The sequence below is a fragment of the Haemaphysalis longicornis genome, unplaced genomic scaffold (assembly GCF_048455015.1).
Source record: "Haemaphysalis longicornis isolate Haplotype H1 unplaced genomic scaffold, Haemaphysalis longicornis Haplotype H1 scaffold_2, whole genome shotgun sequence".
NCBI classification, from domain to species: Eukaryota; Metazoa; Arthropoda; class Arachnida; order Ixodida; family Ixodidae; genus Haemaphysalis; species Haemaphysalis longicornis.
Window position 1 is genome coordinate 201,343,537 of NW_027526295.1, and position 22,692 is coordinate 201,366,228.

The 22,692-nt window shown below is 45.8% G+C and overlaps 1 protein-coding gene across 4 annotated transcripts in view; it reads right to left on the reverse strand.

Moving 5' to 3' along the window:
• Uxs (UDP-xylose synthase) overlaps positions 1-22,496 on the reverse strand; it is a 54,108-nt gene extending 31,612 nt beyond the window's left edge. For 2 of the 4 annotated variants that reach the window (XM_077699126.1, XM_077699124.1), the window contains exons 1-8: positions 22,131-22,496; positions 21,469-21,574; positions 18,583-18,772; positions 18,016-18,196; positions 13,809-13,913; positions 10,914-11,095; positions 9,393-9,512; positions 5,762-5,924 (exon numbers count right to left, since the gene is read on the reverse strand). In XM_077699126.1, the coding sequence (XP_077555252.1) occupies positions 5,762-5,924; positions 9,393-9,512; positions 10,914-11,095; positions 13,809-13,913; positions 18,016-18,196; positions 18,583-18,772; positions 21,469-21,574; positions 22,131-22,227 (1,144 nt within the window). In that variant the 5' untranslated portion in view covers positions 22,228-22,496. The remainder of the gene's footprint in view (positions 1-5,761; positions 5,925-9,392; positions 9,513-10,913; positions 11,096-13,808; positions 13,914-18,015; positions 18,197-18,582; positions 18,773-21,468; positions 21,575-22,130) is intronic. The other 2 variants (XM_077699125.1, XM_077699127.1) reach the window with 2 other exon arrangements.
• Between the last annotated feature and the right edge of the window lie 196 nt (positions 22,497-22,692).

The following is a 22,692-nucleotide window of genomic DNA, read 5'->3' on the forward strand; positions in this document are numbered from 1 at the left end:
TTTTGTAAATAAACAACCTCCAAACACGTCACGAGTTTGTGTTTGCCGCTTCCGCACTGCCGGCGTTTTACGCCGGCTCGCCCGGCTCGCTGCTCCAATCGGAGGGCCGGAGGGCGGAGCTTCGATCTGCTCTTGAGAACGAACGACCCGATCGTTGGCGGCCATGGAGGAAAGGTGGCGGCGGAGGCGCTGTGATTTCGTCAGCTAATCGGGCAACTGGCCGCGACGAATGTTCTACAGCGATTCCAGGCTTTCTGTTTCTATTACTGTGTATTACCATTGGATGCGAAAACGCGCCGGAGGCATGAAAAGCCCACTGAGCTAGCCGCACGGTCGCTGTGCAGGCGGCGGCCACGGCCGCGAAGTGGCCCAGGCCGGCGCAGGTAGCTCGAGTGATAGCTTGTTACCGCTGCACGAAATTGTCCCCAAGTCCCGACCATGGTGGCTTACATGAGAAAGGAGTTAATGATGCGATGGCGGGTTGCATTAAAAATTGTCATCTGCACTGCTTACGAGAGCGGCACTCGAATATCCGCCGCAGTGCTAAGCCGAAAACATCTGTAGGCGGACCTGTAGGCAGACTGGCCAGCTGCTCCCAGCGCGCGTCTTGCCACCCACAGTCTCAAGCGTCGCGCGTCGTTCTTTAGCTGCGGTAGCATTTGCACTCGCAGCGCCTGCGTCACATCCACGGTCGCTTTTTAATTAAGCGCCTCAGGAGATAAGTACGTGGGGGCATTCGCAGAAACTGCCGTCGATGCGGATTCGACAGTGCTACGGCGGCTCTGCTCTGTGATATCCCTCCGACGGTCACGTGGTCAGCTTTGTTCACACAAAATCCACAAAATCCATCGTTTCGCGGCACTCGCTGAAACCGAAACTGCGACTGGCCGCATTGAAAATGCCTCTAATTAAACAACCGTCGCACGCTGAAGCAAATGAGGTTTCTACAGGTTATAAGTAGGTCACTAGCTACTTATCGCAACAAAAAAAACAAGATGCAAAATTTTTGTGTCAGTGCCCCTTTAAGCAGAAATTATGCAGAGAGCTCTAAGCTGAGTGATTACAGCCAGTACATATGCTTCGTTGGCATTTTCACACCTATAAAATGCAACTGAGGTGTGGCCACCAACGTATATTGGGGAGAGCACTAAGAACAGTGGTATGACATGTAAAAATAAGAACCACCTTGAGTTGCTCTTTGCTTAAAAAAAGCTTTAAAAAATGCGGCTTCGAAAACCTTCTTGAACGAAAATGCTGCCCCATTACTCACTTACCCCGGGTAGAGAAGGAAAAGAGCTGGCTACGAAGCAAAAGCTAGTTGCAGGTTGAAAACCCTACAAAACTTTATAGCACAAACTAAGAGCACAGCTTACGGACTCGGGATATTGTGCATGGCTGTCCGACGCTGTAGTGCTCACATTTACTTAGAAAAGGTAAGAAACCTCGCATTACTTGCAGCAAAAAAAAAAAAAAAAGATATAAGGTGAGAATACCTCTGATTCCTAACCCCTTTCTTAATCACAATAAAAAAAAACTCCCACCTCCCCTCGCGGGAACCCCTGTGTAGATGCGACGCATAGGCGGAGCGACGAAGGGAACGCGTTTTATAGCGCGCATAACGTTGAGGGGACTGCGTAAGCTGGTCCCAGTCGATGACGACGTTGGCGTACTTGTAAAGCGGCGTGGACTCTAGGTGTTTGAGCCAAGCGTGGATGTTGCTTCGCCGGAGAACGGCACACCGGTTATATGCGCAGCGCGCCCGAAGGAGAGGAAACCGCGGAAGAGAGAGTACTGCACATGCGCCGGCCCCAGCGCGTCTGCCGCGGCTATGACGCAACGTGCCGCGGCTATGACGCAACACAATCCAACACAATCCACTTTAATCCAATCCAAATCCAATCCAACCGAATCCAAGCCAAACCAATTGAATCCAATCCAATCAAATCAAATTCCAATCCAATGCCCCTCGCGAGAGAGTGTTCGTTATCGGAGAGGAGAGGGGGTGAGCGGCGGAGAGCGCAGCTCGCGCGGCGAGGAGAATGGCAGAGGGGTGGACAACGCCGACAACAACGACGACGACGCCGGAGGGACAAGGCGAGTGAATCAGATGCTCTGCATCTAAAAAAAGGGGAGGTGAGTGGAAAGAAACTTTGAGAGGAAAGTTTTTGGCCAAACACAACACAAAAATGGCCAGCAGCCCTATTGCTCTAAGCTTAACTCCCTAGTAAAAACAGTAGCAGCCGTAATAACATAAAACTGCTTGACATCTTTTTTTCGAAAGCCCATCAGAATGAGGCATCTCATAGCATGCTGCTAGACTGGGATTGAACCCTATAAATTAGGGGTGTGCGAATATCCGAAACTTCGAATATTCGATTGGAATGTTTTGGTATTCGATTCGATTCGAACGACACGTTTATTGTTCGAATATTCGAACCACCCGAAACTAAAAAAAAAAAAAAAAATTCAGAGCGCGTCTGTATTGGTGTTTATTTACAGTGGACTCTCGATGATACGATTCTGGGGGTGCGAATTTCGGGATGATACGAATTTCCGAAAAGTCCCGGCGGGATGATACGAATTTCCGAAAAGTCCCGGCGAAATTGCATCGTTGCAACGAGAAAAATTTCGGCTGTTACGAACGGACCTGCGCGGCCCGGCGGAATATACGAACGAGCCGGCGAGGCACCTGACTGCCGAACGAGCAAGTGACGGCTCTCGCTCCCCTGTTTTTCACTCTTTCTCCAGAAACGGCCGGGCTGTTGTTTTCTGCTCGCGAAGACGCTCTGCGCACGCCCAACGCGCTGACACCGCCGCGAAACCACCCCCACGCTGCGCGCGGCGCGGCCGGCGGCGTCAACATGGCGTCGGCTCCAGCCGCGAAGTGGCGCAGGCGCTCGAGCGACCGCTTCTAACCGCTCTTTAAAATGCGTCTCAAGGGAGACACGAAGTTGCTTGTGCGGTAAAGGAGCTGATAATGCATGCGAAAACGGTACTATAAAACATCATCCGCGCCGCTAGTGAAAGCGCCCATAAAATATTTGCCGGGGTACGAAGCCTAACCATCTCCGGCGGAGCCAAGCCGGCTGTCTCGATCTCATCGCAAGTAGTCAGGCTCTTCCATTCTGCCGCGCGCGCCGTGCGTCATTTTCTGACCGAGGTAGGCGCTACCGCGGGCGCGAAATCGTCGATGTGGGCGTGAAAATACAGCGCTCGCAGAGCTGAGGCGAGCGAATCGCGTGCAAAAACGCACCATGCGGTTCACGCTTGGCTGTTGCGGCGTGTAGCGAGCTTGGGCACAGCGAGTGAGGAGACGAGCGCGAAGCTTTACGTGCTCCAGAAAGGACTGCTTTGCGACACGGGGGTTAAAAAAAGCAGAAAAAATCACGAATTTCTTCACGCGAAAGTAGGAAAAGAAATAAACGAAAACTTTTTTCAGCGCTAAATTTTTTGGTCTGTGTTGGTTCATACGAATTTCGGATGATACGAATATTTTTCGCAGTCCGGCGAGATTAGTATCATCAAAATTTTACTGTATCAGCGCGCGGCAATGTGCACGGGCTCGGGCATGCCAGCTACTAGTGTCTCAAGTGAGCGGCTGTTTTCGGTATCTGGTAAAGTGGTAACGAGCAGGAGGTTGTCACTGCTCCCCGAACATGTCGAGCAGTTAACCTTTCTCCATGTTAACATTTAAGTGAGTGCAGACCTTAACCTGTTGAGTGCAATGGTCAGGGGTGAGACAGCCCAAACAGATTTGGGAGCAGTTTTCGGAGCAGCAAAATTTCGATTTTGGAGCAGAAGAATCTTGATTTGGAGCAGTTAGGGACATTAATTAAATCGTCTTGTGAGCTTAAAAATCATTATTTCTGCAATTTGCAGGGTCAAGTGCACATTTCAATCAGTTTTGAATGCACAGAACACTCAAAAATCCTTACCTGAAAGAGTTTTAAGAGTACCGCAAAGTACTAACTGCACTACCTTTTTCCTAACTGGTAATATTGTGTTGCGCCTGCACGCAACACTGACAACAAAACTGCCGTTAACATTAGAGAGTTTTAGCAGTCCGTCTGTTCTGTTGATTACTTTGTTACCGGGTTTACCGGACCGGTCTGCGCCTGCGCGCGCGGAAGGGCGAGGAGGCGCGGACAAGGCAGGTTGAAATTGAAATTTATTCCGCAACAATAAAATGTTACGAACAATAAAATGTTACGGTTCGCGGAACTAATCCCCCTACGGCTACGAATGCCCAAGTGCTCAGACGAGTCCCGGTGAGCACGGTAACTACGTACACGACGGAACAGACGGACTGCTAAAACTCTTCTCAAATTTAAGGGCTCCGCAATTGTGGCGTTTTTTTGCTGTTTTAATGCTAACATTATTATTTTTGTAATCCCAGGCTGCGTTGTACGAACGACTGTAGTCACGGCAACAGTTGAGCAGCTTCGAGCTAACGGTCGCATAGCCCAACCAGCCTACCCGTTTCAGTCCCCGGGGCGCAGGTTCACCCTATGGTCATTTGAGTAGCGTTAATGTTTAGCCACCTAGATTTTGGCATCAAATTTCACTTTGCATACATCAAGTGTTATAGTCGCGTTCTATGGCAACCGTGTAGTCCTGCAGCTATTGGGCGCTGCCTGAACAGGTCGCGGCGCCGCAGCAGTCAGCTCGCAACTTTCGTGTCGACCGTTCCATCCCCGAGGCTCGCGATCGCGCTTCGAAGCACAGCAACATCTCAGCATTTTACAACAGCACAACAAGCTGAAAAATTCACTTCACGAACCCGATTATAGACGCGCGCACCGCGTTTCGCACTGAAGGACAAACCACGCCGAAGTCGTAGGCCCTACATTTCAATAAACTTTTTTTCTAGCCGCCCAACTTCCCGTAATCTGGCACCAATCTCAAACCATAACCCCGCGTTAACGTCACTGTTCAGAGCCACAACAGATAGAATGAATAGACTGGAACCCAGCTGATATCGTAAAATAGACCAGGGAAAATATCGGCGATACGCACTGAGCGCGTTGGTAGCAGCCATATCAGGTGGCGGCCTTGTTTGTTGCCGCAGCGATGCCTAATCGAGAAGGCCGTTTCAGCGAACCCGGAGGGAAAGGGAATCGAGTTTTAGAAGCTATCGCGTGCTTCATTTCAGTCTTTCTATTTGTGTCATTACTGTGTTTGCGATTGACCGACGATAAAAGCGGTGACCGGGATGCGGGAGGCTTTTGTCCCCGCCGAAACTGACATGAGCATCAAAATCCGTGCCGTTGAGGCTCTTCTGGAGCAGTTTGGCGCAATTTTCGCCATTTTCGTGCTTTTGGAGCAGCTTGGCGCAGGAAAATGGAACTGTATCAGAAAGGCGCAATATGCGCAGCTGTCTCACCCCTGAATGGTATTGTGTAATTCCTAATTTTACTTCGTGTGATTTGTTGTGCAATAAAGTTGCAGTTTTTGTGTCTCTAGATGGTGAAAACATTAATTTTACAAAAAACAATAAGTATTCGTATTCGAAAAATATTCGAAAAATATTCGATTCGATTCGAACTTTGTTTTTATTATTCGAATTCGCTTCGAAATTAAAAAATTGATATTCGCACACCCCTACTATAAATGCTATACACAGAAAAGGGGGCTTGACATGGTCAGAAAACCCCTTAGGAACAGGACAGTGGGGGAAAGAAGGCTAGTAGGCATCTATTTACAATGACTTCTTTTTTCAGTGTGTGAGGAATGAGTGACCACGGACGAGCAGTTAGCTCACCCACGAGGTTCTTGACAATGCGAGCGAACTCTTCGATGGTGTGCTCCTCAGGATTTCCCAGGTTGATGGGCTTTGAGTAGTTGGCGTGCATGAGGCTGACCAGGCCGTCCACCAGGTCACTCACATACTGGAACGACCGCGTCTGCTTGCCCGAGCCATGCACCTGCACGAAAGGCACAACGAATGACAAACGCATGCACGACGAGCCAAAGTCTCAATGGCACCTTTCCTCGTTGGCAGCCAACAGGTCGCACTGGGCATTTACTGCTGAGAGTAGCACATTTTGCCTTACACAGGTCTCTGACGCTGAATAAAATAGCGAAGTTTGGCTACAAGTGCATGAGCACCCTTTCCTTCACACCACTGGCAAGTGAAATTGAGCTTATGGTGTCCAGATAATAGCATACATCATCACTTGCTGCTGATAACCTGTTTTCTTTCAGTATACTTTTGGTTTTCATTTGCAACTACGAGTACATTTGACCGAAGTGTTGCAATCAAGCCTTTAGTCGCAAGTCAGCGCTGCTATTTGTGCCCTTTACCTTGTCCGGTTGATGATGATGATGGTTCATGTTTAATGGCGCAACTTTACCTTGTCCAGTCTTTTCTTCCTGGTAATAAAGTAAATACTTGAACATCTTTGTAAAGAATGACTTATCAGTCGGTGCTTTCAAGGACGTGCGGAAGCGAGAATGGCACTTAGTGTCAGTGCACAGCTGTTTTGTGAGTACCGCCACACCCAGCTTGTTACAAAGTTTGGCAGAGGGGAGGATGATGCCTTCCAGCTTTACAACATTCTCCGACATGACTGCCTGCCTTCCCCATATTAGGTTCCTCCCCACCCCGAGTCTGATTTGAAACAGAGAGTAGGCTTTGCTTTTAAGCCTGAACTCAGACTACAGCACGAGAAAGTGAGTGCTTGAGATAATCAGGAGTAAGGAATAAACCATTGCTTCGTATTACAGACAAAAACAGTAAATGCGCCCATAGAATAAGCATTTAATTGTTTTGTTCCATGAATGAGTTCCACATGACAGCCACTTAAAGCACTCCAAAAATCTGTGTTCAGTGTGCTAACTCATAAATGCAGAGAACTGCAATGGGAGGCACAGGGTGCCTTCCTCGCTGAAGCTATGAAGCAGTCATCTAAATGTGGACCGGATGCTTCAATCTGCACACGTGCGGTTCACTGCTATCATATATCCATTCACGTTCCTTTTCTTTTTATCCAACTTTTCACTTTTTTTCCAGGTCTCATTTCTGTGAGGCCTGGCACTGAGTGATGGTATTGAAGGCCTGTATTAACCACATAACGATGGACATGAAAAACACTCAGACCAGAACCTGCTCTGTGTGTTTCTTCTTTTACTTTTGTTTACCGTTTGCATTTTGGGAACTGTGACATTCTCACGTACAGGGTTTGCACTTTCAGGGTTTGACAATTGCCAAAAAACTTGGCTTTTGCATGAAGATTCCTACCCAATATGTTGCAGGTTAGAACAATTCATCGCATCGGGCTTTGTTGATACCAACACAGTGGTAGCAATGCTGCCGCTGTGCAACTGCAATATCGGGCAACTGCCATGTAGGGCAACTGCAACATCGAGCATTGCACCACATTGTTGGTGGGGTCAAAAAGCTACTTTAATACATTGTAAGGTTGAGCTTTGTTGACATTAACAGTGTGATAGCAACACCAAAAACTTCCCAATCGTTGCATCTTTTGGATTGCATGACAAGGACTTCACCAAGTATAGAAGCAGATTACATACAAACAATGATCAAAAAAAAAAAAAAACTTTTGTTTTGTGCCAGACCTAGCTTACATCCCATACTAGGGTCCAGTGGTGTTCTGATTCCAATTAAAATTGCTATGGCATCAACAGAGACAACAGGACAGCACAACGTGAAAGGCGAGTACAGAAGGAAGGACGCAAGGCAAGTGCCGACGACTTCAACTGCGGTTCTTCAAGTTAGATTAGCTCATGGAAGGTTTTGATTTACATTTCTTTCATGTGCTCAGCCACCTAGGAACTGGTTATTTCAGTAAAACATTGATACGCGCTTCTCCAATGAGCACGCGCCGTTCACAACCTTTGTGACATCACAAACCGTAGTACCCAAAAGCGTACGAGCGTCGACACCTGTTTGAACATTTCTTGCATTTTCTGCCTTATTAAACAACTGCGAGTTGTGAGAATAGTGTATTTAGGTTCTCAGCTCCAAAATCTATCGATACAGGCCAACTTCTTTCCACCCTTTGGCGTCCCTTTAAAGGGGCCATGCTGACTAGGTCAATTTTGTATCTTAGAAATGGTGTATGCTTTTGCTACTGAACAAGCTTATCACAGTAGTGAGACGTGTAAGTTAGGGGTCCAAATCAGGTCGTAAAAGGCGCGCAATTTTTCTTGCGGAGACTTGCTAACACCACACACAGGAACACCACTAAGGAGCTATTTGGCGCAGCTGGCCACAGTAAAGCCACGGGTCATGACAGGTGCACCACTGCTTGAGCAACACTCATGTGAGCTGGGTGGTGCAGTGACTCCTGGATCCACCTGCCTGCCTGTCAGTGGGCGACAACCAGGCCTGCTGGTGCAACACCAGTGGCTGAAATTAAGAGTAAGCTGGCATGGGCAGTACAATGTGGTGACTAAGAGTGTGATCAAGAAATGAAGAAACCTTTCATTTTTTTAGATCCCCCGCAGTCAGTTCTTGTCCAGGTACACGAGAAACTTAGGTTGGACGAATATGGTGAGCGCGACATTCCAGCCGACGTATTCGAGCTAGTTTTCCCACACAGATGCTGCCATGCAACGTGCCTCTGCATGGTGAGCTTCCTCTCGGTGATGTCTTGGTACAACCATGCTGCAGTGCACATGTGACAGCAACATGCCCCATTCATCCTGTCCTTGTGAAGTTCGCTTTGGTGGGGGAAGTGCCCGAAGTTGAGAAACAGGCCTTTTAAACAGGCCTTTTTTACCTCAACACACACCCTGCACGGGCGTCCTGCGAGCCCCCTGGCTGCCTTCTGGGAGCTGCTGGTATTCCACTCAAATTTTCTGCTGCAGTAATCCACTCGTGAGCTGAGTCCTAATCTCTGCAGCGCTGTATGCCTCTCTCATTTCACTGTTTAGCCGATGGATAGTCAGTATGCATTGCCTTAGTTGCACATGCACTAAACACTGCCTGTAATATAAACCTGGTCATCCTCTGTTTCCTTTGTCTGTCTCCTTGAACAATGAACCCGCCGCAGACCTGACTCCCGTGGCATGTTTCCCAAGCTTGGTTGACTGCGGAATAGGATTGAATATCGAGTATTAATTTTACACGCTATACTCTGCCCTTGGTGACCGACTAACTAGCCCAGGAACAGAACTTTCACTGAAAGTATTGGCTGTTTCCGCTGGTCAGCTAATCTGTGGCATATCTTCCAACATGCTTAAAACAAGGACATTGCTTGATATACAATTTGATCATTTGGAAAATGTCTCAAGTATGGCTGAATGCATATCTGGATAGAATGTTTCTTGGTGTATGTACAACATGATGCACTACACAGTGATTCTGGTGTGTTTAGCTACAACAAAAAAATGTGACTCAGCAAAATGAAGAGTTAAAAAATACTCACTGTAATGGGGTCATCTTGCAGAGCTTGTTGAATAAAATTACTGACCACCCGGCCATCGTTAAGGTGCATACGGGGCCCATACGTGTTGAACACACGAGCAACCCGAACTTCTAATTTTTCCTAGCAAGGGAAGAAAAAGGAAGGAACAATTGAAACGTCATGACATTGCAGAGAAGTCCATGACTCGGCTTAGTGCCTTCAATCAATTTCAACGGATGCTAAACATCTTTTGACGCAGTAAAAGTGAGATAGTTTTCTATCAGTCGTAAAAACTTACCAACTTCCATAGTTCAGAACGAACATTATCAGCATTAGCCAGGACTAGTAATAGCGAAATTGCAACATTATATTGCAATAAATTCACTTAGATCCCAGGAATTTAGTACAAATCTTGGGCACCTATAAATTTGGGGTAACTGCAACTACTATACACAACAACTGACTTAACAACTAATGCAGCAAAACGTGCAGACCTGCAGTGTTAGGGCAAGCGAGTGTGCACTAGGCAATAAAGCAGACGTGAAAATTTTATTAGAGCGGACGTAAATTGGGCAGCCATTTGACCCTGTGCTATGGGACACCATAGTGCCTGCCCTTTTCTTCATTTGTAGAGCAATTCTGAAAAAGCAGAAGATAGCAAACCCATCTTGATGAAGGCATAACAGTGCTAGTGGCCACCTCTGTGGCACTCCACAGAAATCTATGTGTCTTCCCCCTAGGCTGGACAGACATAAGAAAAGGAGAACACTTCCCCTGGTGAATGGCACTCATTCCTTATCATTTCCTAATGCTATGCAATATTCAAACACAAGCACGTAATCTTTTTTTTTTGTGTGCCAGGAAAGTGAATATAGTTCCCCTGAATAATTGCAACAGCAGGCTCGTAGTAAGTCAACGGCCCATTGACAGCTCAGTCCAACCATTGAGCACGAAAATTAATCACCTGTAAATGCTGTACGACCAAGCACTCTACACCTAATGAGCTTGCTTGCAAAACCTCTGTTGCACTACCGCAAGCTGAGGTACAGCAAAGCACACCTGTGCCTAGTTTAAACACGACCACAGATTTCAATCCCAAATGCATGTTTAAAAAAAAACCTCCACGCTTTTGGTTAGAGATAACTGCGTGGCTTACAGCCCTTTCCGGTTGAAGGGGAGAAAAGTGGTGGGAAAAGGAAGAAGCCACCCAGAGCAGCATGTCACGAAATGATAACAACAGTCAGGTGCAGAATGAACGCAGCTACTTCACGACTACTGCACCTTAGCTTTCTCCCATTCTATCTATCTGCTTCTGAAGCTAAAGTCAATGCTGCCATTGCTCATGTCATTTGATTCCTACCTGTCTCGATAACTGCCAGAAGTAGTCATAGCCATGTCCCTCTCACATAACCTTCACTAGATGTGGGAAGCTTTTCTAGTTGACAGTCAGCAGTTAACCTTCCTCCCATTTCTCTGCCGTGTGAAGCCATGCCTTGTAGCCCCAACAAGGCGGCTTGCTGCACCCAAGGGGCTAAAACTTGCCTGCTTGGCGTAGGCATAGCAGAGTGACTCGGCGACCCGCTTTCCTTCATCATAGCAGGACCGGGGTCCCACAGGATTCACGTGTCCCCAGTAGTCTTCATTTTGGGGGTGCACTTCAGGGTCCCCGTATACTTCGGACGTGGAGGTTATCAGCAGGCGAGCGCCGACGCGTCTTGCCAGCCCTGCGCCCAGGTTAAGGAATAGAAGCATAACAACTTCTAGTTGCCCCTTTTTACGGATCCATGATGTGATCAAAATGCCACGCAATTTGTTTTGGATGCTTTGTACAACATTTAGTAAGTTTTGCTCAAAGGGAAGCTGAACAGAGTTATAAACATTGTACTACTGTAATAACATTATCGCATTAGAGTTAAAGGCATATGCTCATGTTCTGACTTTTTTAAGCCAATATGCATACACCTTTTCATAGGTCAAGTGTACATTCAAAGGTCTAGTTTGCTTCTAAAAGTCCCTATCACTCAATTTAGTGACAATGGCAGCCATGACATGCTTACAAGTGAACTCTTCGTAAATTTTTAGCACACTTTTTTTTAGAAAAATTATCCTTGACCGAGGAATAATTTTACACGCATGCTTCAATAATGTAAGCTGCCAAATACAACCACAAATGAGAGTTTAAAAGATTAATTTCCATGTATGTTGAAGGGTGCCAGCCCCTTTAAAATGTGCCAGTAAAGGTTCCAGCCTTGAATTCAATCTGTAGCTCCGCACCACAATGTGCACCACAATGTGCACCACAATGTGCACCACAATGTGCGCCACAATGATGGGCTGCAAATATTAAGACAACCTGGCTTCTTTGATGCACGCGGAAACACAGTACACATCCAAGCAATTAAAAGGCCAACCTGGGTTTGCCACAAGCCGTCCCTCTTAGTTAAGTATCAGTTCCAGAAGGACTCAAGTCCACATTTAATCTAGTGTCAACATAAACAAATACCCTAGTTCAGGCTTTCGTGACGAGTTCCCATTAGTGGCATGCTTCTTGGGGGCCTTAATTATGTCTACGATACTAAAATTTCACTTCTTGGTTATTCTGCACCACTAACGCGTTGCTATACTTGGTGGTTTAGTTTCAGTCTGAGCGTAGTTTTGAAGAAGCTGATCATTCTAGTAGAAAATCTTGCTCAGGTCCCGCTCAACTACATAAAAAAGAAGCTAACAATCAAGCAGGCATTATTTTAATTTCCACATAAACTGTCCCTTCCTATAAATGTAAATTTTTACAGTGAAGCTGTCTATGGCTACGATGCAGGATTTTATGGCACCTGTATGATAAAATGCAATGCGGGAAAGCCAGCCCTAGAGCCTTCCTATTTTATATTTCGATATAAAATGGCTTATACTGCTCCCGGAAAAATGTATTCCCAATAATGCATTCCTGTGTAGGAGTGAAGCCAGCTTTAATGCAATTGATGTGAGTTTGTTCGGCTTACAATGACCAAGCTTACACTGACAAGGTCCTAAGGCCTTCATATTTTGCTATATAAAATAGCTTACCGATATTGCAGACTTGGCAGTAACGAAATTACAGTAATTAAATTGCCATAATTAAATTACTTTTGCTGTGATGATTAATGTAATGAATTACTTTTCAGTGTTTGTAATTTAGTAATGTAATAAATTACTTCTGGCCAATAATTTCATGGAAATTACTCATTGCTTTCCCAATTACTTCCGACTACAATATAGACTGTCCGCTCCTCTTACGGCATTAAAAGCTGTCGAGAAAAGTTGACCACGTAGAGTTCCGATGCCCAGAGAGTTTCTGGGCATTGAAACTCTACGAACACGAAGGAAACAACGCTTTGTTGAGAGCTCTGCCTGCTTTCTCGTGCCTCTTCGTTCCCTTTTCATGCGTTCCGGAATGCCATGGCGACAGTAAGTCGGGTTAAACAAAAACGTGCAGATTGTGTTCAAGGCTTCGTTACACTGGTCACTGGTGTAAACCCGCTGCTTACACCAGTAAGCAGCAAGCTCACTGCGATTTGGGCTCACACCTTGAATCGCAGCTCCTTCTGAGATGTAATAGATATCGAACATATCAATGTATAGCGCTGTAAATAAACTGTACATAAGTTGGTGTATAAACAAATATTTTTGGGATAAGTGCGTTTGAGTTGGTAGAGTATGAGCGATCAATTTTTGTTAAAGTAATTTCATTACTTTTGAAAACTAATACTAGTAATGTAATGTCATTACTTTTGGCCACCTGTAATTTATAATGTAATTTAATTACTTTTTAGAAGTAATTTTGCCATCTCTGCTATATTGCCCGTGAAAAAATGTCTCCCCAGTAATGCGTTTGTGTTTAGAAGTGAAGCTGACTTTTTCAGGAGCTAGGAGTAGGCTTGGTCTTTGTAAGCTGGCCTTCCCACATTGTCTGTTGCCCAGTGAAGCCCACTAATAAAGAAAAATGCAATGCGAGTGGGGCCGAATAACAGCGCCGCGAGTGCAACAGTCAACGGCAGGCCCACGAGGGGGCACATAAGCGACAAGCAAGAACTGACGATGCATACTGCGAGTCAGATAATGCTGCAAACTGCCTCCAGCACAAAGGTGCCAACTTGGAAGAATTCAAGGGCGCGTACCCCAGGTTACAGAGAGTTTCTTGGTAGCCATTTTGGCTAAAGCTGCAATGTTTGCGACAGACTACGGTTGGATAACGACCTGACTGCAGACACAACAGTCAGACAGAGAAGCACCACGTTACCCCCCAGCCCCCAAACCCAACGCAAGCAGCTTGGCTGGACCACCAACTTCACAGAGTAGAATGGCCAGTGAATAGTATTTGAATTTTTCCTTCCCACGTCACATCCACACCACTGGATCAAAATACGGGCCTCTGTGTCAGCAGTTTGGATGAAGCCTTACCAAGCATGTTGATGGTTCCCAAGGTGTTTGTCTTGATCGTTTTGACAGGGTTCATCATGTAGTGGGGAGGAGAGGCAGGTGATGCCAGATTATAGATGTAGTCGACTGCAAAAAACAGTGGCAAAATTACTCATCAAAATGGAAGTGAAGCTTCAACTTGGAAACTTTAAAGCAAACAAACGTATTGAAAGCATTCGCGAAACTCCACTTCCTCTAAACAAGAAACATTATAGGAAACAACAAGCACTAGTCTAAAACATTTTGCATGCACAGCCTGGTGGTTCATTGGGTCATCACGTGCTTCACATGTTGAATGGGCCTCGTTTCTGCCTCATGAGTGTGCACATCAGGAAGTTGTGCACATCAGGAAGTCGGGACAACCTCCCAAAAAGCATATTTTCTCATTTATGTCAGCGAAGAAGACTCAGAAATCTGGATAAGCATTCAGGTTAAGCATTTCGGTTAAGAAATGCTTATTTAAAAATCTGAGATGGCCAATCACTAGCACAAGACAAGATGGTACCTGCTAACCTCTTGTCTAGTTTCTGTAGAAATAGAACATTTTCTATAATATAGAGTATAACACGTCACCCTGGCCGCTTTATGGTTAGGTGAATGCCAATCATTTGTTACAACTCAAGCAGCCAATGTGACACAGCCTAAGTAACATGCTGCTGCAATTGCAGTAGTGTCTGCCCATAGCTGGTTCTTTGAAAACAGCGTCGTCACTTGAGGCCGATATCTAGGCAATAAAAAAGCACATTTTAGGCGCCTAAAATAGGCAGGCAAAGAAATGTTTTAGGCCCCCAGCATCGCAAATATAGGCAAAATACATTTTTACATGAATGCAAGTAGTTTCAAGCCAAGACGTTCGCGGCCTCTATCTTTGACAGGAAAACCAAAAATCTGATTGTTTATGCTGGCACAAAGGCACCAACACTTGAATACAGTCGAACACGGATATATCGAACTCCAAGGGGATCGCGAATTAGTTCGATATATGAAAAATTCGATATAAAAAATATGGGCTTTGAGACCTCGCCTATGGCGGACGATCACTTACCGATCGTCGCCAAAGAATGACAACTAATTCCGCACTCACGACGCAACAGGACACTTTATTTCCGTGAAAAAAAAAAATCGCTCATCTTGGCCTGCTTCTTCGTCCTGGAAATGAAATTAAATACGCTGGTCTCGATATTCTCAAGGCTGCACAACTAGAAAATTCCAGCAGCACGCTGCGCCTTCGCACACCACGCACAACACGCACGCAAAAGAAGAACAGCGCACGTACCACAAGAACTTTGAAGGCAACCAATCCAAGGCTCTCTGAACGGACTCCAACAAAGCGCTCGCGATGGTCATCTCCGAGAGAAACAGTGATATCCGAAAGGTGCGGGACAACTCGCCAAACAGCAGCAACAGCAGCAAAATGCAAAAGAAGGAGGAGGCCGCCAGCGCCTTCATTCCCTCTTCCCTTTCCCGAGACGACATCGGGGGAAGACAGACCCAGAGAGAGAGAACTCTTTTTCGGCAAGCCGGGGAACGTACGCAGCCGAAAAAAAAAAAAGGACGTGCGCAGTCGGGGCATCCCTACCTCGCACTGTCATATTTTTCGAGCGTTCGGGCTCGTGTGCCTAGAGAGATTTAGCATGCCGGGCTCCATCCGCTAACGCTACGGCGGCCGGTAGCGGGGCCCGACTGGGAAAGCGCAAATTCGTTCCGGTAGAAGGGATTAGTTCCGCGAGCCAGTCTTCGCCATGCCCGCGCATTCCTCCCCATACTCCTCAACCTCAACCGGGAGTGCAGCGACCGCCGAAGAGCACCTTCCAACTCGCGCGGCGTTCGATATACCCAATGTCGGGAAAAATACGGTTCGATATAAACGTACGAATTCCTATACTTTTACACAGAATTTTCAAGGGGATAATTTATGAGTTCGATATAGACAATAATTCGATATACCCGTGTTCGATATATCCGTGTTCGACTGTATAGCCTTTCGAAGGCCCCAGTTGCTGCCCTGGGCAAATAATTTTGCCCAGGAATAAAGAGCTGCGAATACTGATTTAAAAAATCACTGCTTTGTGTCAGCCTGACGCGATTACATTACAGCACGACAAAAACAGATACAAATAGTAAACGCAAGGCAGACAATGATTTGTTAGAATTTAACGTTTTTACAGGAACACTATTAAGTACAACTCTGGCAAATTTCTCATGAATATTCTCCGAATTGTACAGCCAAGACGTCCCAAAACTGCCAAACAAACTTCCACACATTTGAAATGCATTTTTTAAAAGGTGCTTAGCAGCTGAACACAATTTTGATGGCAAAGCATATTTTTGAGCCTGTCGGGAGTATGAATTTTAAAGTGTAAAAAATTGCAGTTGTGCAGTGATGTTTTGCCAATGGCTCTTCAATGCAGGAGTGATCTGCTAACAAATGCTCAACTGTTCAATGTTCAACCATTCAACAAATGCTCAATGCTAAATCCAGGGTTCGTACGGGCTTCAAAAGCAAAAATTCAAGGGTTTTCAAGGACTTTCAAGGACCAGAAAACACATTTTCAAGGTCCCCATGTTATGTTTTATCTGGGATTATTTATAACTTTTTCAACACAATGCAAAATTTCGTTATTGCCCAATACCTAAGCACATTAGTGCACATTTAGATAGGCACTAACAGGTTCTTGAATGCTCCCCCAGCTTTATTTTTTATTTAAGAGTTGGTATTTAGAGATTTTTGTATTTTCTTGGTGTTTTGCTGAGGCTTTTTGATTTCAAAACTTCATTCATTAATGTTGCCTGCATCTCTTGCTTTGTCAGCAAAAGTATCAGCTGAAATTAACTCAGCAAGTGTTGCTGCAAGGCAGGATGAACTATGTACACGTCCACCATTTGCACGTAAAAGCAAACGCAGATGGAGCGTATGAGGCACAGCAAACACGCAATGAGCGGCCGTCCACAGACTAGATGGAACATGCAAGATAGAGAACAGAACCCGGGTTTCACTGGATTGTATTGTGACATGGATTCTATTTAAGAGTGCTGCTCCCAATGTTGCCTCGTAATAATGAGAATCCACCAAACTCATAATTTCATGCAATACACTGAAACTTGATTATTACAATGTTTCTTTACATTTTTAACACCTAAAATTCACGGCAAACACTTTAAATTTTTGTGAAAATATAGGGCCATTGGTTTTCTCCAGAAAAATCAAGGGTTTTTAAGGACCATTTAAAAATTCCAGGACTTTCCAGGCCTTGAAATTGACACTTCTAAATTCAAGGGTTTTCAAGGTTTTCAAGGACCTGTGCGAACCCTGTAAATCGCTGCATTAAAAATAGAGTTGGATTGGAGCATGCTAATAGAAACGAGGAAGCGATTGCACGTCTGCAGAAATCTGCTTGGATAGTACATGGCGCGTATTCTAAGAATCACTGTGAAAATTGTGGAAGCAATAGCAAACTACACCATCTCCAGGTTTTTTATTTCAAACTGTGCTCCAGCACTAGGTGCCGGGCACACAAAATATTTAACACATGTTTATTTTAAGGCGAAAGTCACATAAGCCTCATTGGATGGTGACCTTGAATGATACCGCAGCAGTGAAATACAAATCGTCCCGTCTCACTGCTGCTAGCTGTTTTTTTCTCGAAGAAGGTTGAAGTAGAGGACTTGCATTGGCGGGAAGTGCAAACTAACACGGGGACAAGAGACAAAAACAAATACATGGACGAGATGAAGCGCTCTTGTCCCCGTGTTAGTTTGCGCGTCCCACAAATGTAATGTATTACCAACTCGCCCAACTTTTCGCACTTGCAAGGACTTGGTTACACCCGACAGAACATGAATAACAATTTCAAACTGCACTCCAAAGCAAAACTTGAGGCTAAATGGTGTCCCAGTAGGTGCCCATTTTGGAAAATAGGCATTTATAGGAATTTATAAGAACTTAGGCACGAACGTCAAAGATCGGCATTTATAGGAACTATAAAAACACCACAAAAGCCATTTCAACCTGTAATTCAAGCTCATATATAAAAATAGTGCGCAAGGAACAAAATAAGCATTTGCCTAAAATCCGGTCTCTAGTCATCACATGCAGGTAGCCAAAGAAATGTTTTCTTAAACCAAGTAACTCTCTGCAGATGTCAGAGTTCCTCCAAGCAGGTTTTGCAAAATTATTCATGTCACCCACCTTCAATGTACAGTGGGCTGACAATGTCGTGGTGAATGAGCTCGAAATTCTGGTGGCCTAGCCAGTGCTCGATGTTGCGCTTGCTGCCAGTGAAGAAGTTGTCCACCACGGTAACTTGGTGGCCCTGTTGCATAAGGTAGTCCACCAGGTGGCTCCCCACAAAGCCGGCACCACCAGCAACCTGGGAACAGCAATGAATTATGAAAGCATCCATGGTACACATAAACGAATTTTTTTGACGAGTCTATTGAACATGCACTTTACCCTAGCAGTGATTTGGCAACACACAAATAAGCAAAAAGAGCCCCAAAAATTTTGTGCCAGTACTCCTTAAAAAAAAGAAAAAAAAAAAGCTTATGGCGCATTCTGTGGCCATCTGGGTTACAGGGCATAACTACCGTAGTGTGTATCGCAGCAAACCTATGTGCTTAAGGTCCCTGTGCCTTTTTATTTGCACTTCATTAATCAGATGAAGACTGACCTGCATGCATTTCTGCTTTTTCAGATGACTTCGAAGCCCAAAGTAGAGCAAAACATATTGCCATGTGTCTATATCCCATCACATACCAGAATACGCTTCTTCTCTCTGTAGTCCAGCTGTTTCACCAACGGAAATGTCTTTGGTGCATTCTTCTCAAGCTTCTGAATGCGAGCTTCCAGATCCAGCAGCTTCTGTTCCATTGGGACTATGGGCCCGTCTTTGATAACAGAGTTGGTGTCAGCCGCCTTCATAGAAGGCAGCTTCCTGGCAGCGGCGCTGTCAGGAAAATTTTTAAAAACATGTAGGAACAGCAACGCACATTTACTCTTAGGTTGTAGGTTGCAGTGGACAGCCTTCGTAGTTATATGGGGCAAATAGATTGATTGTAGGGTTTTAACGCGCCGACGCAACGCAGGCGATGAGGCGCGCCGTAGTGGAGGGCTCCGGATTAATTTTGACCACCTGGGGATCTTTATCGTGCGCCGAAATCTCGTACACACGGGCGTTTTTGCTTTTCGCCTCCATCAGAAAAGCGACCGCCGCGGCCGGGAATCGAACCCGCGACCTCGTGCTCAGCAGCGCAACGCCTTAGCCACTGAGCCACCGCGGCGGGTATATGGGGCAAATACACTGCCACGTGCCAATGATAACGTTTCTGTAATGCAGGGGTTGGCAACCTTTTGGGGTGGAGGGCAGGACAACAAATAGGGTGGGGGGGTGGGAGAGAGGCTTTGCAGGCAAACAGAAAAATTCAGCGAATTAACGATAATATTTGACAATACAGTGAACTCAGTTAAGACGAATTCTCACTTATGCCAAACAACGTGGGAATGTTTGTTTGGCTTTACATAGACCCATTGCAAAAAATGTCCACTTGAGATGAACAGCCTTGCAAGTGCTCTTCGGTTAAGACGAACCCCCACTGCTGGCCATTCTGGGCAGCGAACATGGCAGTCTTGGCGGTGTGCGGTGGGGCCCTCAGGCAACCAGAGGGAAACAAAAGTAAAAGAAAACCACAGCGCGAAGCGGATTTGCGCCACGGGAGAAGGGAGGGAGCGAGAAAAAAAGACAGGCGGATACTTCTCCCACCCTTCAACCTGCGGAGCCAGCAGCGAAGCAAAGAAAAAAAAAAGAGCGAGGGTGAGTTTTGCAGCTGCTCTGCTCTGGAGGAGAGAGGCATGAAACCAGAAGGTTAAAAAAGTAAAAAAGAAGCGACGGCAGAGACTTTCTGTTTGCGAATGTAGCAGCTCTCCTGACCAATGCCATTTCTCAGTGGAATCACGTGAGTTCGCAACTGTTCGCGTTGTGAGCCCCACCGGGTCACCGCCGTGAAGGCGAGAAGTTCCCTCTCTGTTTATGCTGCGTTGTCACATGAGGTAGCAGGTGTACGCTCTCTGTTGCCAATTGGACTGGATAAAACCAGGAAAGAGCGCTTCAAGACAGTCTTCTATCAAGTTGCGCACTCAAACAAATAATTTTTTGTCTTATTCCTCCAATGTAAGACTACTTCATTCATCGTCTTGAAGCAAGATATTTGCATGCATCTGGGCGTGTGGCCGATTCTTTTTTTGGGAGGGCTTCTGATAAGACAAACAAATTGTCACGGTCCCTTCAAGTTCGTCTTAACAGGAGTTCACTGTAATTTACAATAACCTGGATAAGTGTGAAGATGGGGGACAAACTCAACTGTTCTTGTCTCTCGTCTAACCCCATTTGAGGTCAAAACTGGCACGTTGGCCTGCAGATAGGGAGTGACAGGGGGAGTGGTGTGGGTTCTGACAATGTGCAGGAGGCCGCATATTATTGCCCCACGCATGCGACCTGCTGACCCCTGCTGTAATGCATTTTCGTGCTTAGTGTTAACCTTGTGTGTTAAGCTTATAGTGCTAATTTGGGCCCTTTCATGTTGACGATATAAAATAACTACACTAAGCTAAAGTCTAGGCCAATTCTGACAAGTGCAGCACAAACTATGCTTTCTCTAGTTCAAGATTTCAGCTTACAGCCTACAACACATAAACTGAAACCAGAGAAAACATGTTCTTACATGAAGACTTATGGTACAACTCTGGCAAATGTTTCATGAATATTCCCCGAATCGTACAATCAAGACGTCCCAACACTGCCAAATAAGCTTTCACACATTTAAAGAGCATTTTCTAAAAGGTTTTTAGCAGCCGAACACAATTTTAATGGCAAAGCGTATTTTTGAGCCTGTCGGGAGTATGAATTTTAAAGTGTAAGAAAATAGTTATCTTGCAACTAATTGAAAAAAAAATTACCATGTAACGTAATGCGCTAAGAGGATGCTGTAAATCACCTTTTCTGCTCTGCGCAGGCTTTCAAAGTGCTCATCGGGTGTTTTCTAGTCCAATAGGCAAAAAAAGTTTTTATTCGTATGTGAATAAGTAACTATAAGCAGTGCTGTCGTCAAGTTCATTTTAGATAAATCAGCTTATAAAATACGAACTGTGTGCAAAATCTGAACACGAAATTACAAGTGCTTTGGATGGTAAAAAAATTAAATGTGTTCACAATAGCATCACACAACATCATGTATGTTTACTACCCTTGCATTTTCTTCCAGTACTGTTCACCTGTATGAATCACAAATGTGTACAAAATCTGCTCTGCACTCGTTTTTGCTAGCCGTGACAGCAGAAAATTACCGAAAACCATAGAGCTTCAATGTTTTGTTTTTTCGCTTGTGTTTCCTTTCTTTACTATAAAAGAACCTCTGCGTGCGTTCGTGGCCTGAACACCGCGTACTATCGTACTACAAATGTAATACACTGAGAAATTTACCGAGAAAGGGGGGTAAGAGCCCATTTGGTAAGGGAAAAAAAGGAGAAGGGAAGGAAGTTGGGTCATGATGACAGGATTCGTAGACAAAGTTCCACAAGGTATGAAATATTCCTTCTCGCTACGGGGGCTCGTACCACAAAGGGGGAAAAAAAAGGATGCACACTTACGCAACTGGCTCGTCCTCACCGCTCAACGGCGAGGATGGCTTTTCTGGAGACGTCAGAGCAGCAGCAGCGGGGCCCGAGCGCAAAAGCTGCCGATAGGCGAGCCCAACTGGCCAGGAGGGGACGAGAAACAGGCAGCATGTCCTTGAGGCGAGGATCGGGCAAGCCGCGCTGAATTCCAAAGAGCTAGGGACCTTCACTTCATTGATTAGGGTGGAGGGAACGACCACCGCGATCCCCGACCGCAGCCAATCAATGCAACCCACCCTAGCGGCCCGCTTGTTCCGCTGCTGGCTGTTGCCGAACACCTGTCCCGTCGCCGTCATCCTGTTGACCGCGGGGCAACTCTATCGCCGAACCTCGACCCGGCTTTATGGAACAATGGACTCGAGAATGCGCGCTGCGTAGCTCCTTTTGTTCCACTGTTACGCAGAATTAACCAACTAGCCCCCACACAAGCTTTGCATTTTTAGAGCCAGGGTTCGGAGGGTTGCTCCACAAACAAGTGCACAAGTGCGTGACAGGAACGTAGCTATGCCAGTTACTGTAGTTCCTTTCTACCGCAAGTCTACAAAAAATAAATGTTCGAAAAATTAACGCTCGCACACGGGTAACAGGAAGGCTAAATACGAATTGCAGTCGCGAAGTCATGCACGCAAACTTACCAACTGCGAGCACGAGCAGGCAAGCGAAGACGTATATGGACGACACTTGCATCTTGAATCGCGCCCGCCTGAAACCCATCGCGTCGAGCAGCTGCATCGCATTCCGCACGAGCTACGGTTTCGGAACGAAGAGGAAGTGCAGTAGTAGCTTCGTCATGCGATCGTAGTTCCCGCGCTCACGTCGCACTTCAGCACACTTCACCAGCAAGCTGCGTTTTACATCACTTCCGGGAAACCCGTCGACACTCAGACAGCAAAAATCAGAACGAATTTTCGTTCTTTTCAGAAGTGTCGTGGCGAGGCCGATACATAACGCACCGTACGCACGCGAAACTGGAGAAACCTAGCCCAACCAAAACAATTTCATGGTTGTGAGCATAAATTAGAACTGCGCTAAGATAGCCGCAGTGCACCCTTCACGCCAACGTTTATAGAACCAATAACGTTGCTTTACGCGGCCACAAACTGCTTTTCAGTAATTTCGTCATACGTAGAAGCTGCAATGAAATACGACGTTGCGCGTGTTGAAAAAAAGAAAGCAAGCAGCCAAAAAGAAAGTTTA